Here is a 16404-nt window from a genome sequence, read left to right on the forward strand (position 1 = left end):
AAGTTGGTTCCGATTCTTATCGTATAGGGGTAGTTGGTGGGTTTGAACTGCCAACCTTGTGGTTAGCAGTCCAGTACTTATCCTACAGTGCCATATTAGGTTTGAATTGTTGTTGTTGTTAAGTGCTGTTGAGTTGGTCCTGACCCATAGTGACCCTGGTTAGGGTTTCCAAAGAGCAGCTGGTGAACTTGAACCGCCGGTCTTGTAGTTCAAAGTGACTTTGCAGTCCAGCTCATTAACCCACAGTGCCACACCAGGACTCCAATGGTATGAATAGCTTCTCATATTTCATCTGTTTAGTGGCTTTGGATTTGTAGAAATTTTCATTGCTTTGAAGTTTTTTTCCCTGTTTCTTATTTTTAGTAAAGTTCATCTGAACTGAAATGAAAAAAATCCCCAAATCCCTTAATGCAGGGATCTTCAGAAATCCCTGTGTGCTTGCATGTTGACCTGCTGCGCGTTCTTGGCCCACGAGGAAGAATGTATCAGTGAAAACTCTTATAGTGACTCCCTGTAAATGAGATTACTTGGATAAATGTGCATTTGGCGTGGTGCTGCAGGATAATGCACTGGACTAAAAGGTCAGTTTGAACTGCAAGGTTGGCAGTTTAAGCTCACCAGCTGCTCCTCGGAAACCCTAAACAGGGTCACTATGAGTTGGAACAGACTCGATGGCACTTGACAACAGTAACGACAATGGTAGAATTTTGTAAGTAAGACAATTTTCCTGTCCTTTTAATTTTCTTTCACAGAAAGACACTGTAGTGCTTTAAAGGCATGGTCAAAGCCACATTTTGTGTTGATGCTAGAAGGAAGAAAAGTTGCTTTCAGACGTTTTTCTAGTATAAACTTTAGGAGTATGGAAAGAAAATGGGAAACATCAGTTTACTTGCACAGATGACCTGATTTAACTGGACTAGACATCCATTTAGGACATCTAGCGTGGCTCAGTAGGATAAGCACTAGACTGTTAGCCCCAGATCAGTGGTTCAAACCCACCAGTTGCTCCTGGGAAATCTTATACGGTGTCTTTGTGAGTCGGTATTTACTCAAGGGCACTAAACAACAACAATAGACATCCATTTATCACATTTTCTCCTCTGAAGAAGCACTCTTCTAGCTCTTTCTTTCAATCTATGTTCCAGGAGAAAGGCATCACACAGTCTGGTCAAACCCATCAAAGAGAACATTCACAGTGAATTCCTGTTTCTTCTGGTAGATTCCTTCGAATCATTCTGGTGTATTTTTCTTGTCTTTGTGGTATGTTTGCATTTTCTTATAAATTTTGATTTAATATTTATTTTTTTAAAAAGAGACAGAGATCAACACAATAATCCAACAAATGAAAATTAAACCTAAAATTTTATCAGACATTTTATATATAAAATATCATTGTCTGGGTGGGCTGCTTGTATTTTCCCTTAAAGAAGAAATGCTAGCAGTTTAGGTTTACTTTTCAAGGGATGACGAGAGGTTAAAAAGAAATTGAGCCACAGGAAAATGTCAGGTCATAGTCATTGATGATGGTATTTAAATGGTTTGCCATAATCATATTATGGCAAAGCACATGGAATTTCTGATTTCTGCATGACAGTGAAGAAGGACCAGCAATTATCTATGTGTGTGTGGATATGTGAGTGTCTGCTCACTCTACCTTTCCACCCCATTTTGCTAATTCAATTGAGGGGCAAGAAGAGGTAATCCAGACACCCGGAACAGGAGAAAAAGGTCTGCAGCTGTGCTTGGAGGAGCTGGTGTGGAGAAAGAGGCTCAGTCTGACTTGGAGTTTTGTGCTGTTGCACGTGAATGCTCTGGAACTGCCCTAATGGACTGAAAATGAGCTGGCTAGGGTCATATGGAACAGGTCTGTTTAGCCACATCGCTGGGTAGCATGGCAGATGGTAGACCGTCAATGGGTGGTATTGATTGGCTGAATTTGCCTTAGGGTAACAAGACACTGGGTCCTTAAAAAGCGAGCTACTTCTTATTTTCCTTTGTGCAGCTACATACAGTAGTGGTTTCCACTTCTCACTCCCCATTGCCCCCAATCTCTTCTTTTTCTCTTCTCAAATAAAATATCTTCCTTGGTAATCAAAATAGAGAGGTTACCGTGTGATAAACACTCTTTAAATTATCACCAATGCAACAAAACGCAAGAATATTTTATTTACTAGGCTGATTACATTTTAATGTTTGAAGAAAGTGACATTTTTTAATTAGTGTTTAAGACATATGGTGAGTGTACAAATTAGCTTATTTCATACAACCAGGATTTGATGTGAGCAGCTCCTCCTTCTCACTCCCCAGTTAAAAATTATCACTTGAAACTTAATATATGCGAGGAGGTTAAATGATATTAAGTGATGCAGCCCTGATTTAAAGATGAAGAAGACAGTTGCTGCTGTCTGTGGCTAAATGTTGCCTAGATGGGCTAAAAAAATAACTTGTGTCAACATCAGTGTGTGCAAGAAGATGTGGAAGTTCTAGGGCTTTAATTTTGTTCGGCCAAGGAAACAAGATCTAAGGTATCTGTGTGTGTGTCGATTTCTGTTTTAGACACATGGAAACACAGAACGGGGTATGCGTGCTTTGTAAATAGTAAGACTCTCTTTAAATTAAGGCCATACAACAATGTAAGTGATACCATTTATTTTTGTCTAGGTGGTTCTATCCTTTTTCCTTTTTAATACTGTACACACACACACACACACCAACCATTTTCAACTTGGGACATTCTATTTATTCCTGGCAGAAGAGCAGATTAATTGGAATAGGATGGTACAAAGGAGAGGCCAAGTTAGCTATATATCCAAAATAGTGCATAGCAGAAATACTCTGTGTCAAGGCAAATCTTAGGGGGAAAGAACAGGACCGATTAGGGATGTTTGATTGTTTTGCTTTTGTATTTGTTTATAAGTACTCATGTAATTGTGTTTTAAAAAAAGAATGCTTACAATTTTGTTTTATAGGGTTGTTGTGTTGTTGTTTTTCAATGTCTTTACTTTTAAGCTATTGGTTATTTCTCTCGCACGAAAGACATCAAATTGACCTAATGTTTTGCTCAGAGAAAAAAGTAGCACCCTTAAAACGCTTGCCTCCATCTTGTATGTGCTATGTCCATATGTGCACTTTTGAAATGGGCTTTCATCACATGTGTGCAATGACTTTTCTCTTTTGGCTAAAAGACACCATTTCCATGGAGTTTTCAGTATCCCCCCTTGCACTGTGGTGATTGGATTTTCCTGTTCATCATTTGCTGAATGAAACAAAGCTTGTTTATGCTTCGTTCTTCACAGTTCTTATTAGAATTGGTGGTGGTGTTTTGTTTTGTTTTATTTCCTCACTATAAGACAGGAGAAGGAATTTTATTTATTTATTTTGACAAGCTACTGCAAGAGACAATCTTGCCTGCTAGGCTGCTGGTGTTTCTCACGTCACGTCTTACACCCAAAAACAATTCCAAGGGGGGAAAACAAAACAAAACAAAACAAAACACAACAACAATCTTTTAAGATGGTTCATTTGAATTTGTGCACTCTACCCACCTGGTGGTTATACAGTGAACTGTTACTTTAAAGAGTAGTTTAAACACCAGCCATGTTTGGGGCAGGCTGCTTTTGCAAAGAGAGCAGTACATATAACAGGAGTCTTCTGTGTGTGAGATAAGGGGAAAATTCAGCTCACTGACTAGAGGTTTTAATGTGCGAACTCTAGGGAAATAATATATTGACTGTTCTGTGGTGCGCAAGAAAATTGAAGAACCCTTTGCAGACGGAGTGCTTTGCAAAGGATTCTTTCTGTTTCTCTTAAAACAAAATCTGTGGCAAGATGTTTGAAATCAGCAGGACGCTTAATGCTGCTTTGTTAAATAATGAGGTAATATTTTGTCACTTTTTTCTGGGCAGCATCTGTTTTGTTTTGTTGTTCCCCCTCCCTTCTCTGCATCCTACCCCCCTAATGTTTATGAAGAATTCTTTTTTTTTTTTTCCCTCATGGAAGTCAAAGAAATACAGTTCACGTTTCCATTTCTGTTCCTTTCGGTGCTTTTGGAGAATTTGGTTGTCTCTTTTATTTGCAGTTTCAGCCGGCTGCTGTTTCCTAGCCCATTGTGCCATGTAAGGCTTCTCCACTGCGCGGAGTAGGTAGTTATTAACGCTGAATTGGCTTCTGGTACAGTCCATCTGGACTCTGTATGGGAAAGCTGGCTGCCGGCGACTGATGCTGAGATATCTGCAACCTTTGGGATGTGTGCTTGGTGGCGAGGGGCTGACTGATATGAGATTACTTCTTTTAAGGGAGCTTTTTATTAATGAGTCAAGAAACTGCTCATTTATGGTAAGAGGGATACAGCGGCGCTGGCAGCCACACAGCTCTGGGATATCATTTTTAGGTTGCCTTAGCTGCTTGAGTGAAACAAGTTTCTTTCTGTGGTGGTGGAGGATTGTGGCAGGAAAAAAAAAAAAAATCATGCATGACTGGGAGACTTGCCTGCTTGATTCTTGAGATAATATATTGAGAATCCGTTGCTTTACAAATGCCACACCACTGATGTAGTGGTCAGCCCCTCACTCTGAAAGATGAATGGTACTATTGGAAATGCAATAATAAGGTTGACTTTTCCCAACAATAGAATTCTGCCTTTGTCTTTAGAGAAAAGGCCTCAGAGGACATTTGTGTGTGTGTTTGAGGATTCCGTTGAAAAGACTTTAGAATGGAGGTTTTGGGAGAAGTGATCAATATACAAAGTGCATGGATTTTTTAGCCTAGCCAAAAAAAAAAAAAAAATAGTTCATTATTTATACTGTAATATACAGTAACTATTTCAGGAAAATGGCCAGAATACCTTTTGATATACCTAATGTTAATACATGGCTCACTAAGTGTGCTGAGGTGGCAGTGAGTGGCAGAAAGGGTGTTTCTTTTTCAATTCTATCTTTTAGTTTATCAATCTCCAGATAAATACAAAGTACACATTTTGTTCCAAGTGAACTGTTTTTATTTGTGTGTTTGTCGGCATTGTGTTAATATTTACTTTTCACAATATTTTTATATTGGTGACATGGCACTCAGAGTTTCTGTTGTTGACTTGGGGCACATGTACTTGCCTTGTGCACATATGTTGAGCCATTTATAACATCCTGAATACACAGAACAACAATTGGGACTCATAAGAATCTTTGTACATTTGTTAAATATACATACATACATATATAGTTTATTTAATTCAGTACTGTTCCCCTTGAAGGGATTATATTTGTGACATTTCTACTTTTTCTATTTCATGTATTTTCATTTGCAATAGATTAATTTATTTTTATTGAGTCTGTGGAGTTCATGCAATATACCCAACACATTTTATGGTGTATCTGTGATTCTTAAAGCACGCGTATGTGTGTGTGTGTGTGCCCATGATATAGTAGCTTGGAAAGATTTTCAAAAATTTAAAGATTATTTCTTTTCTAATAATTTTTTCACAGACCCATTAATTCTTGGACCTAGGAGCTCTGAAGTGTAACATCTTTTTCGGCCTGTTTTTCTTCTCTGCCTAATCCGATCTCACTACCAATTCCAGCCAAGGAACAAAGATTATGTTGAATTGTGTCTTTGGTAACATTTGTTACCTCTATATATTTGGAGGAACAAATTAATTAAATTATAAATTAAATGAATAGGTATAATTTTGGATAGGTGTAAAGCATAAAGTTCTCAGGTAAGCCACTTAAAAATCTCAAACGAGAACAAAACAGATACTATGAAGGCTTGATAGCATAAAGGTTATGAAATTATAGCACAGGCGGACATACTGTATTATCATTGCACACTTAATAAATGTCTCTTTGAAAGCCTTTTAAGAGGCCAAAGTGTGTAGGGAAACATCCTTAGAAGGACAGAAGCAAAATCACTCATTCAGTTAAGCAAGATGAGTTGTTCTGTTCAGATTATAAGGCTATGTTTTACCTTTCTCTATAGCAGTAGGAAATGTATTTTAGTGGATTTTGTAAAAAATTCAAATCATGTCCTTATCCACACTGAGAAATAATTTCATTTAAATAAATCATTCATCATTCTCAGTTTTGAACAGCTTAGACAGAAGGCAGAAAGGTAGAGACTGACAGCTGCCCTCCCCCCTCCTTTTTCCTTTTTGTTTACTAGGAAATAGTTTTCTGAGGTAAACTTGTCTGAACCTACTTCACAGAGCAAGTGCATTCTCTAACTTGCTTCTTTTTTGAAATATTGACTAATGTTAGCTGCATGAAGGGCATTACTTACTAGAAATCAGCAATATTGGTAAATGAAAGTTAAAATGTGGATATATTGGCACATTAAAGTGCTTTTGTTGTATCTTTAAGCCTAGAGGCAGGTCATTAAATATGCATTTCGCTAAAAAGCAACTGTCGAGAAAGATAAGGTGGCTGAAATTATTCTATACTGAGAAAAACCCTCCATCTGAGGGGTGGGATGGTGCAGCCCTCAGAACGTGGGAAAGGGAGGACCCTCACAACGTTGAGGTTTGCAAACCGCCAGTGACCTGCAGTTGTTACAGTACTTTTGAGCTGGGAGGAGGGAAAAGGTAAAAATACAAGTATGGCTGTTGTTGCTTCAGCCGGGCCTTAATTACCAGACACAAGAAGCAGTTCAGAAATCTGGTCTCTGTTGTTGTAGAGGTCACCAAATCATTAACATCGTCAATCTGGCAGTAGCTAATTTAAATAGCACCTGATGTTGCAACGCCTCCCTTCCTTTCCCCAGCCAATCAGATCCTGGCTTTGGCTGACAGATGGTCCCATAAATGGATGTAAAAAGGGGAAGCTTCGAGCCAATTTCAGCAAGGCTCTGTTCAGTTGTTCTTATCTACATCCTAGAATCGGGGGTTTCAGCTCACTGCTCCTTTTCTTTCCTTTTTTTTTTTTTTTTTTTTTTCTTTCTCTCTCCCCCCACCCCCCAAATAATTGATTTACTTTACAATCATCCACACTGTGTTTTGTGGATCTTTAGAAATATATTACAATTGTAGTCATTTGAAAATATATTCTGAAACCTTTGCAAATTTTAAGAGAAGAGTCGAAGCTCTGCGAGACCCAATATTTGCCAATAAGAATGGTTATGGTAGGTATGACTAGATTTCTAATCCGTTATTTGTGTTGCCGGAGGGAAGAAAAGCATCTACACCTTGACCAGTCTTTTGCTTGCACAAGAGTTTAGTTCTCTGCTACTGTTTGGCTCTTACATTACTATCTCTTTTGTGTAGAGAGTGTGGGGTAGGTCCTTTTATTGAAAAGCAGTGGGGAGAGAAACTGTCATTTTTAAAAGGTCGTCGTCAATTTCCCCTTCAAAATAAAGGCAGAGAGGGGTGGGCTGAAATAATTGCTGGTTTCTTGAAAGAGGTTTTATTTCATGAGACCAAAATGGCAAAAGAAGGCGCTTTTCTTTTTGGAAGGGAGAGGGGGTTTGTCTACGTGCCTGGGTTTTGTGGGGCCGGGGGTGGGTGCAGCAGGGTTAAGAATCTCTCCATTTACGTGCTGGAAATTTAAACCTCTGGAGACAGCTCCTGGATTCTGAACGTTGAGATGGGCAGTTGTGTTTCGGGGGACTGCGCAGTCAAAACGGCAAAGAGAGTGATTTATTTGGGCTTCAGTAAATGCTGCATCTTGTATTTCAAAGAGTTTCCTGTCATGACCTCATAAAAAAAGAGGAGGCGGCTTGTATGTGTAGCAGTGCCTGGCGTGTTGAGTTGTTGCTTCCTTCTCTGGGCAGCAGTTCTGTAAGAAGGAATGTCAGCTTTTACATAACGTTCCTTTCCGCTTTTGACACACTGTGTGAGGGGTCCATCTTCTTCTGATCACAGATGGAGTGGAATGGCTTGAAGATGGTAAGTGAAATGAGAAAGGCAGCTTGGAGGTTCCAGCCGTGGGTGGGTGGGTGTGTGTGTGTGTGTATGTCTGTAAGGATGGTGGACTGTGCATCGTAAATCACTGTGCAGATCGTTTGTGTATGTTTATTAGTATTTCTCTTTTCTGAAAGCCAGAATACATCTCCAAGTGTAATGGCACCGCAGACACACACAGCACACACACTGCCTCTCCTATCCAACACACATTTTAGCCAAGCAAGGTTGGTGTCTCTTTTGACAATCACAATGTCACCGTCACTGTTGGCTGCCGTGTCCACCGTCTCTGTGAGCCTTCACGTGAATTACATGACTGTTGAAGTTAAAGGCACAATTCTTTTTCACTCTCATGCTCGGAGTGATGAGGAAGGCTGGAATGAAGGGTAGAGGTGGTGAGATTCAGCACCAACAGATGCAATTGTGAAACATGACTTTTGGATGCGGACAGGGAAGTGGAAAACCTTTCAGCCAAAGTAGTAAATCTATTTTTAGCATCATCTTTTTCTGGAAAAAAAAAAAAAAAAAAGAAGCAGGGAAACTCCTTGAGTACCACTCCTGTCACCTGATGTTGACCCTGAAGATAGGCACAAAATGGCACGATCAGATGCCATGAGTGTCCACTTTGACTTTGAATTTTCACCAGGCAGTAGCTTTCATGGGGTTTCCGAGCTCCGTTATGAGGGTAGACTGTAAATTCATATCCATCTCACTCGTTTTTCACTAGCAAAGCCTGGGGAGGACTTTTTGCTCTGCCTAGATGTTATAACAAAGCTATGGTCTTTCCCCCATTCTTAGAGGATTGCCTTTGTCTGGCTGGTTGTTTTGATGGGTGTAAAACAAATAAGATTAGACCGAGCAGCCCAACTGAAAGCGATAGCTGGGAGGAAAACCCAATGAAAGGTTGCCGGGGAAACGAACAGAGGAGAAGCCGAGTAGGGAGCAGGTGGCTATCATTGAGAACACACTGCAAACAGTGTAAAAAAAAAAAGAGGGGAGGGGGACAGGACCTCGATTATCTTTGCCGTTCTTTGTGACTGGCCCAACTTTAATTATTCTTTATAAATAGGTGTTAATTACATTTCTGACTCTGGTTTACAGTGATTTTTAGAAATCTATTTTTAAGCATCTGTCCTATGCACCCCCCCCCTTTTTTTTCTTGGTTTAAAAAAACACAGAGAGAAGGAGAGGGGGAAGGGAAGGGAGGGTAGGGAATCTTTCTTTCTTTCTTTCTTTTTCCTTTCTCCCTTATCCCTGCTGTGAATTTGTACGTGCAAAAAATCGCAAGGAATCCTATGAGGCCATTTGAAAAAAAATGTAAATTATATTGAATGAAGTTGACGGAAGCATAATAGTGAACTCCCACAACTGATAGGTTCTGCAAATTATTTCTTAGAAATTCCAGCAAATATCCATAGGAGAAATACAGGTAGAATCGATTTACCCAAAGCAATAATGTTGTGTGAGGTTATAATGGTATTTTTACCAAATCAGATATTGATGCTGCAGTTCTGAGGAGTTCGCTGTATCTCTCATTTTATATCCTAAGTGGAAATTAAGATATAATAAGTGAAGAGCTGTGTTCTTGCCTTATGCTTTACTTCCCTCTCCCCATACTTCCAGATACAGGACCCAATCAGGCTATGTGGGCTCTCACAAGCACTACCTTCGATTCAGCATTTGGTCCTGGTTCTAGTCGTGGCATAAATTAAGTGAAAAGCTTATTACTATTTTTTTAGTGTGCCTGAATGTCTGGGACTCATGCAAGCACTGGGTGACAGGCATCTCGGGGTTTTTTGTTTTGTTTTGTTTTTTTCTCTAAGTGTGCTTTACTAGTAATCTCTTTTTCCCATGATGGTTGGTACCAGAAGGTCTGAAAGGTATAGTACTCTGGTGAATAGGAGATAGCGTAAAAACAACTGAAATGTTGATCTGTTATGGTATCTTCCTGGGAGATAAAATAGATACATACAGAATCAGTTAACTAATGCTAAGCCCCCAAATAAGCAATTTTCAAAATATTGAAAAATATTAAAAGGTTAGGAGTATGACTGATTTTACTGAGATTACTGTTAATTTTCACTCTTATTGCAAATCTCCACCACCACCCCTATTCCTTTTTCTTTGTAGATGCTTCTTTTTGGTTTGTCTTCTTATTAGGGGGACATTTTTTAAATTTGTTTTGACCCTTGAGATAAAAATAAATGAACTTATTTTTTGTCATACACTTGAACATTACTCTCAAATTTGGAATTATTAAACATATGTTGCTTTTGAAATAGAACAGTTTCTTTGACTGTCTCTAATATTGTTTTTGAAAATTTCTGATATTTTTAGCTAGCAGAAAGTAATTTCCATAAGAACTGTCATTTTGGCTTGGGTTGTAAAAAAACATGTGGTTCTACTGCTGACCTTTCTTGCTTCTTTGTCTTAAAATTTTTAATGCCTGCTACCTATATGTAGAGGTGTGCCTTTATGGAAGCACAAGGTTGAGTATGCATTCATGAAAAAATGAAAATCTGAAAATATTTCTGTAGAAACCACCTGGCTACCTGTCAGTTTTAATGATCAGCATGTCCACATATCTCTTAGTAATACAATGGCTAAATAACTTAATATTTATATTTCTGAAAGTGTAATGTGGAAATATGAGGGGGAAATAGCTAGAAATTGTTTTGAGAATCAGTTATTTACAAGAGTGATTTTAATATCTGACTGAAAAAACAGCAACTAAGGAGCAACTTTACCATTCATTCGTGATCTCAGTCCCATTCATTCTTAACTGCCATTCATTCAACTTATTCTCCTGACCAGATACAGCTTGACTTGCTTCTGATTGATAGTTTGTGCAAAGCTTTAAAACTTTTTTCTATCTCTCTTCCTTAGTCTCTTGAATATTCAAGCATTTTGTATTGCTGTGAAGTAACAAACAACAATAGACTACTTTAAAAGAGAGAGAGAGAATGAGCTATGGGTGCCTTGTGATTCTAAACTCAGTCTTATAATAGGGTTCCAGACACATTAGACTTCAGATATTTTAAGCTTAGCTTTTCTGCTGGTGATAATGTATTTGAAATTTCTAATCTAGAAGTCCGTGCATGAACAGTGCTTTGATATCTCTAAAAGAATTTGTGGATAAATTGAGTTGTTTTCCAAGTTAGAGTTGCTATGAACAATGAAAGGGTTTCCTTAGGGTGAGTTCTTTTCTTTGGTTTGATTGCTTCCCTTTATACTTATCTCTTTATTTTGAATGGAATTTCCAGATTTTCTTCCTGTATGCAGACCTAATACTGTACTTCCATGGAGAAACATGCTGCTTCAATTAGCCCTGGGTATCTTAATCTTTTTAAAATAAAAAATAAAACAAATTTGGTTGTGTGTACTGCAAGTAAAGAAAGCCGGTCTTCATAGAGGTCATTGTACATGGACAGGGGTGTTTTGGCCTTGACAGATTTCTTTATCAGTTCCAATGATCTGTGGCCACCAGGTGTTTAATTTATTTGTCTGGACACTTAATATCTACATGTGTTGGTGAGCTGGCCCACAGATTCTAAACACACAATATGCGCTGACAAATGCTGCAATGCAGTATTTTTCCCCCAATGTCATAGGGAGTTTTGGGGAGGGGGGGTAGGAAGAGACATGCACATTCCAAAGCTTATGTCTTACTATTTTCCAGTCTATGGTCATGTTGCACAAAATTGACCAATTCTTCTTTTGAAAGCAAAGTCAACCTTTTATTGCCCACACTCCATTTCCCCATTCATTTGATAAATATGTGGAAAGTGTGTGTTTGTTTGTGTGTGTAAGAGAGAAGAGAATGAAGGAAATAGATTCTATAAGTTGTAAGTATGTGTGTTTCTGTACCCATCTTTGGCTTTCTTTATTTGGTATTATCAAATGTGTGTACACACTTACTTGCAAGTGTGTGTGCGTACTTAAATGGGAAGAAAAGAAAGCTGCTCTGGATTCCCCTAAGAAGTACCTTCTTTTCCTTATGAACACCATAGAGTTCCTTTCTTATTAGAAAAATACAAAACTTCAAGTATTGAGTCTGGGAAAATAGGACAACAATCTTTACAGACCTCTATTAGATCCAAACATCTTTTCCTTGAGAAACGATCAATAATGTGTAACTCCACAACAATATTTGTGTGCTAGAAGCTGCCTTTTCAAGGGGTTGAGATCAAATGAAAATAGGTGTTTTTTTTCTTTGGGAGCATTTGAACCTTGTCTTTAACCATTGGTTAATACAAAAAGGAAATAGGGTGGTTGTGTTAATATTCTGGCCTTTAATTTTTTAGTTTCTTGGTGTGTTTCAGGAACATTTTTGTATTTTTGAAATCTCAGTATAATTTAGAAGTTGTTGTTAAGTGCCATTGAGTCAGTTCCGACTCATAGCAACCTTGTATAGGTTTCCCAAGAGTAGCTGATGGGTTTGAACCATCGACTTGGGGTTCGCAGTCCATTGCTTATATTACAGCACCACACCAGACTCCATTTTGGAGGTTGTGGTGATGGTTATGTGTGATGGAGTCAGTTCCAACTCACAGCGACTCTGTATAGAGTTTCCGAAGCTGTAAATATTTATGGGAACAGAAAGCCTCATCCTTCTCCCGCAGAAGAGTTGGTGGTTTCAAACTGCTGACCTTGAGGTTGGCAGCCCGAATTGTAGTGCTTTATATGTTAGCAGCTTTTTAAGGGTAAAAAAAAATAAATCAAAGGTTATCTGTGGGTGGGTGGAAGTTGTCATAAGCAGAATTGTCTTAACTTTGCTATCTAGAAATGGAAAGAGATTAAATGAATAATTTTTTAAAAAGAAGCACTAGAGTGGAGCGGGGTCCCAACATGTGGATCAGCACCTTGCTGGTATAGGAGATAATGAGTGATGAATTTGAACTGGTGCCGCCCGGGATGCCTAATAATTTCTCAGAACCTTGACTCTGCAGGTTCATTGCTTCCTTGCTTGCTTGTTCACACCTTTAATTATATCCAGTTTGGAATGCTATCTGGGGCACCAAAGATGAGCCATTTTGTTTGTTGTTTACTTCATTAAGCATTCAGACAGTATATTCACAATAGCTTTGGAGCATAAGTGTTGGGAATCAAGCACTTTGGAATTGGAATTGTTACAAAAGGACAAAAATAAGACAGCGCTAAGTCCGCTAGTTGGCTTTGGATGTTCACATACTTTCTGCCTAATGATAATATTTATGTTGGTCCTTGTGCCTTCATTAAGAAATAACTTGTGCAACATCAGTGCTCCTAATGAGGTGGTGCTACATCTCTCTTCTCTGTCTCTGTTTCTCTTTCTGTCTCTCTCTCTTATATATATATCCCCTGTGAGATTCTGCCTTTGCCTGGACCATTTGAAGACTGATCATTTTTGCTGTAAGAGAGTTACTATTCGGATTCCTATTGCATCTAACTCTAAAGATATTTACCCCCTTAGTAAAAAAGGTAATTTGCAAGGATCAAGAAATACTGAGAACCAGAAAGGGATACTTTAAATAAATTTTGGTTGAGAAAATAATGAAAATGTTGAAGAAATAAGGTCAGTGTATTTGTTGCACTTGCAGGTTTTTGGTTTTTTAAAGCTTTATTTTTAACCACAAAAGTAAAATGCAAAACTAGCATATGTGACTTAAATATATATATATAAAGGAAAAAATTTAAAGTCATAGGTCTTTTCTGAAAATAACTTCCCTTGGAATCTGGCTTTGAAAAATAGCATTTCAACAGGAGTGTAATTTTTAAGATATTCATTTTAAACTATACAAATGTAATGCATAAGTATTTTATAAGAAGTTTAGTTCTTCTTGCAGGATATGGGGAAGCAGAGGAACAGTTCTAGCCAAGATGGCGAATTCTGAAAAACACACCACAGGATGTTGAGAAAGGTTTCTTCTTGCTTTGTACTTGTGACATTGAATCCTCTGCTCACTCTATAAATCAGTTACTCTTTATTGTTATCTACTGTCTGATAACAACGAACCCTTGACGTTGTTTTGCCAACAGTACCCAGAGTAGAGAGTAGCCCATCATTTGTTGCTGGGTAAGGATGTATTTTTAGAGGACTCTCTATGTGCATTTCTTTGGAATATGGAATTCAAGGCCACTTTTTCTTTTGATGCTGTCCAAAAGACATAGATAGAAAATATGTCCCTGTGATTGAGGATAAAATAGGGATGAGGGATTGTAAGGTTGATCTTCCACAATGAAGTTTGTATTACATTTTGAGCCAGTATTTGCTGGGACATTCCAATACATGAAGGTTTTTCCTTTTATATTTGTAAGAGTCTAGGTATGACTTTAAAAGACAGAAATAAAAGATCTTCTGTATCTTTTTGTCTGTAAGATTCCATGTATCCAGATGTTTACTCTTAGGAAGAAGCAAAATTTGGACAATTGGCAAGAACTTGTCTTTCCATTAGCTGGCTGTGGAACTTGGCTGGAACCTGTTAATATCAGAAAAATACAAATGTCTTGCTTCTGACAGAGATGACGCCTTGAATATCTTTTCCTGTGTTACCTTCTAGAGAGCACCTGAGCAGTTAGTGATCCTCTTGGCATGCCCTCATGAAAACGGGAAGTTTCCTAGTAGAGATCGTAGAGTGCTTTGCCATGCACCAAGCTATTGCATGCAGCATGTGTGTGCACAGAAGCACATGTATGCTGCAGATAACTACCACTCCAGGTGTGTCTTAGGATGTGCCCATAATGATTTGTTAAATAGTCTGTCTTTAAGTCAGCTGCCAGTTGAAACATTTTAGAGTTCCGTTTTCTAATTTGTAAATGGAAAAGTAACAAGCTGAGTTGAACTTTTTTTCTTGAGTGCCCATTTGACAATGCAGCAACAGAGAAAATACAACTCTAATGATAAACTTTACCTCTAAGTGCTTATTTAAAGGTCTGTTGTGGAAAGGCTGAGATTTGCAATCTTTAGTAATGAAACTTTCATTAGCAGAGTGCTCACTTACAAGGGAGTATATGGTGAAGTCCCTGTAATTTGCGATTTTGACCAGATTTGACTCATCCCTTCTTATGTTACTTTTTGTAATGCAGCCAACCTCATCTAAAATTCTGGTTAGTGTACATGTCTTCAATATTAATTATCTCTGTTGATGAACTGGGTACAGACAGTACAATTCCCACAAGTCCAGATTCTTACTGTAACACCAAAACAAAAGTGATATTTATGAATAATATTGGGAAAGTTGTCCTCATAGTAACTGGTCCCCAAAGGAAGCTTTACATAAATGTGCATTTATTATTCAGGATATTAAAAGGGAATCCTTAGCTTTTAGTTTTTAATTTGGGCTAAAATATGTAAATTGGTTTTATTTTGAAATTGCTCTGTTTTAGGTGGCTTTGGGGGAGGATAACTTTCTAGCTTGATTATATTTTCATCGCCTCTGTAGTGGAAAAGGTTCCAATCCTGAAATCAACCTGGTTGTTGTGATTAGAATCCAGAGAACCCGTGAGCAGGTGAAGTTAAAGTCATACTATATTGATGTATATACATGTAGGAAAATTCCATTCATTTCTACTCAGATATCAGTGCTGCCATGTCTTTGTTGGGGAAGTCAGCTCAGAGAACCTGGAACCACAAATCAGCCTCAGGCCTCAGAGGATTCTCATGGTGTGCCTACATGGGCACACCTCTGGAACACTACTCTTTAACTTAAGAATCCGGAGGTGCAAAGGACTTTGGAGACAGGCGGACCTGTGTTAGAGTCTTTACTTTTCCATTAATAGTTGAGTCATTTTAGATAACTCAAATTTCTGAGCCACAATTTCCTCATCTTTAAAATAGAGAGGTAATAACACCTGGGTGGCAGAGATAATAACACCTGGGTGGCAGATGACACAACAGTATTTGAAGGCCCTAGACATATACAGGACATGTAAATTGAAAGTGCTTAGCGGACTTTCGTCCTGGCATGGTGCTGTAGGATAAGCACTGAGCCACAAAGTCAGTTTGAACTGCAAGGTTAGTGGTTCAAATCCAGCAGCTGCTCTTTGGAAATCATCAACAGAGGACTGTAGGTCTCTTTCAATCTGTCAGTCTTTCTGTCCATTGGCAGGGGTCCTTTCCCAGGAGGAGGCCCATTTCCCAGATGTCCTGGGAAGGGATGTGCATTGCATGCTTCCCTCACTGCTTCCACCCTTTCCTCAGTAACCAAAGCGGTGACGCACAGTGTGGTTGTTGATTTCAAAAAATATATAAGCCCTTGGTTCTTCCCTGGAGTTGTGTAGATTTTCTCCATCCTGCTAGGGTTTTGGAAGGCACACCTAGGATCTCCTCTGGAATTGTCATTTACTTAGGATTTAATAGTTTGTTTTTTGTTTTTTAAAGAAAAAAGCAAATATAAAATTATTTTAATTGGTACTGGTTTATTATTTATATTTCATGAAAAGCCTTTAGAATATTTAGAAGTGATCTAGAAAAAAAATGGCTTAAGGTTAAATGAAATGTTACCACCTTTGCTGTCTGAAATATATATGTACTGAACCTG

The 16404-nt window shown here is 38.4% G+C and overlaps 1 protein-coding gene across 5 annotated transcripts in view; it reads left to right on the forward strand.

The window, feature by feature from the left end:
* Positions 1–1773: 1773 nt before the first annotated feature.
* Positions 1774–16404, forward strand: part of ELAVL4 (ELAV like neuron-specific RNA binding protein 4) — a 135314-nt gene continuing 120683 nt past the window's right edge. The window contains exon 1 of one of the 5 annotated variants that reach the window (XM_006839747.1): positions 1774–1864. In XM_006839747.1, the coding sequence (XP_006839810.1) occupies positions 1856–1864 (9 nt within the window). In that variant the 5' untranslated portion in view covers positions 1774–1855. Of the gene's footprint in view, positions 1865–4239; positions 4336–6827; positions 7108–7519; positions 7871–16404 lie in introns of those variants that run through there. The other 4 variants (XM_006839743.1, XM_006839746.1, XM_006839744.1 and 1 more) reach the window with 4 other exon arrangements.

Source organism: Chrysochloris asiatica, unplaced genomic scaffold (genome assembly GCF_000296735.1).
Source record: "Chrysochloris asiatica unplaced genomic scaffold, ChrAsi1.0 scaffold00026, whole genome shotgun sequence".
Classification (NCBI taxonomy): domain Eukaryota; kingdom Metazoa; phylum Chordata; class Mammalia; order Afrosoricida; family Chrysochloridae; genus Chrysochloris; species Chrysochloris asiatica.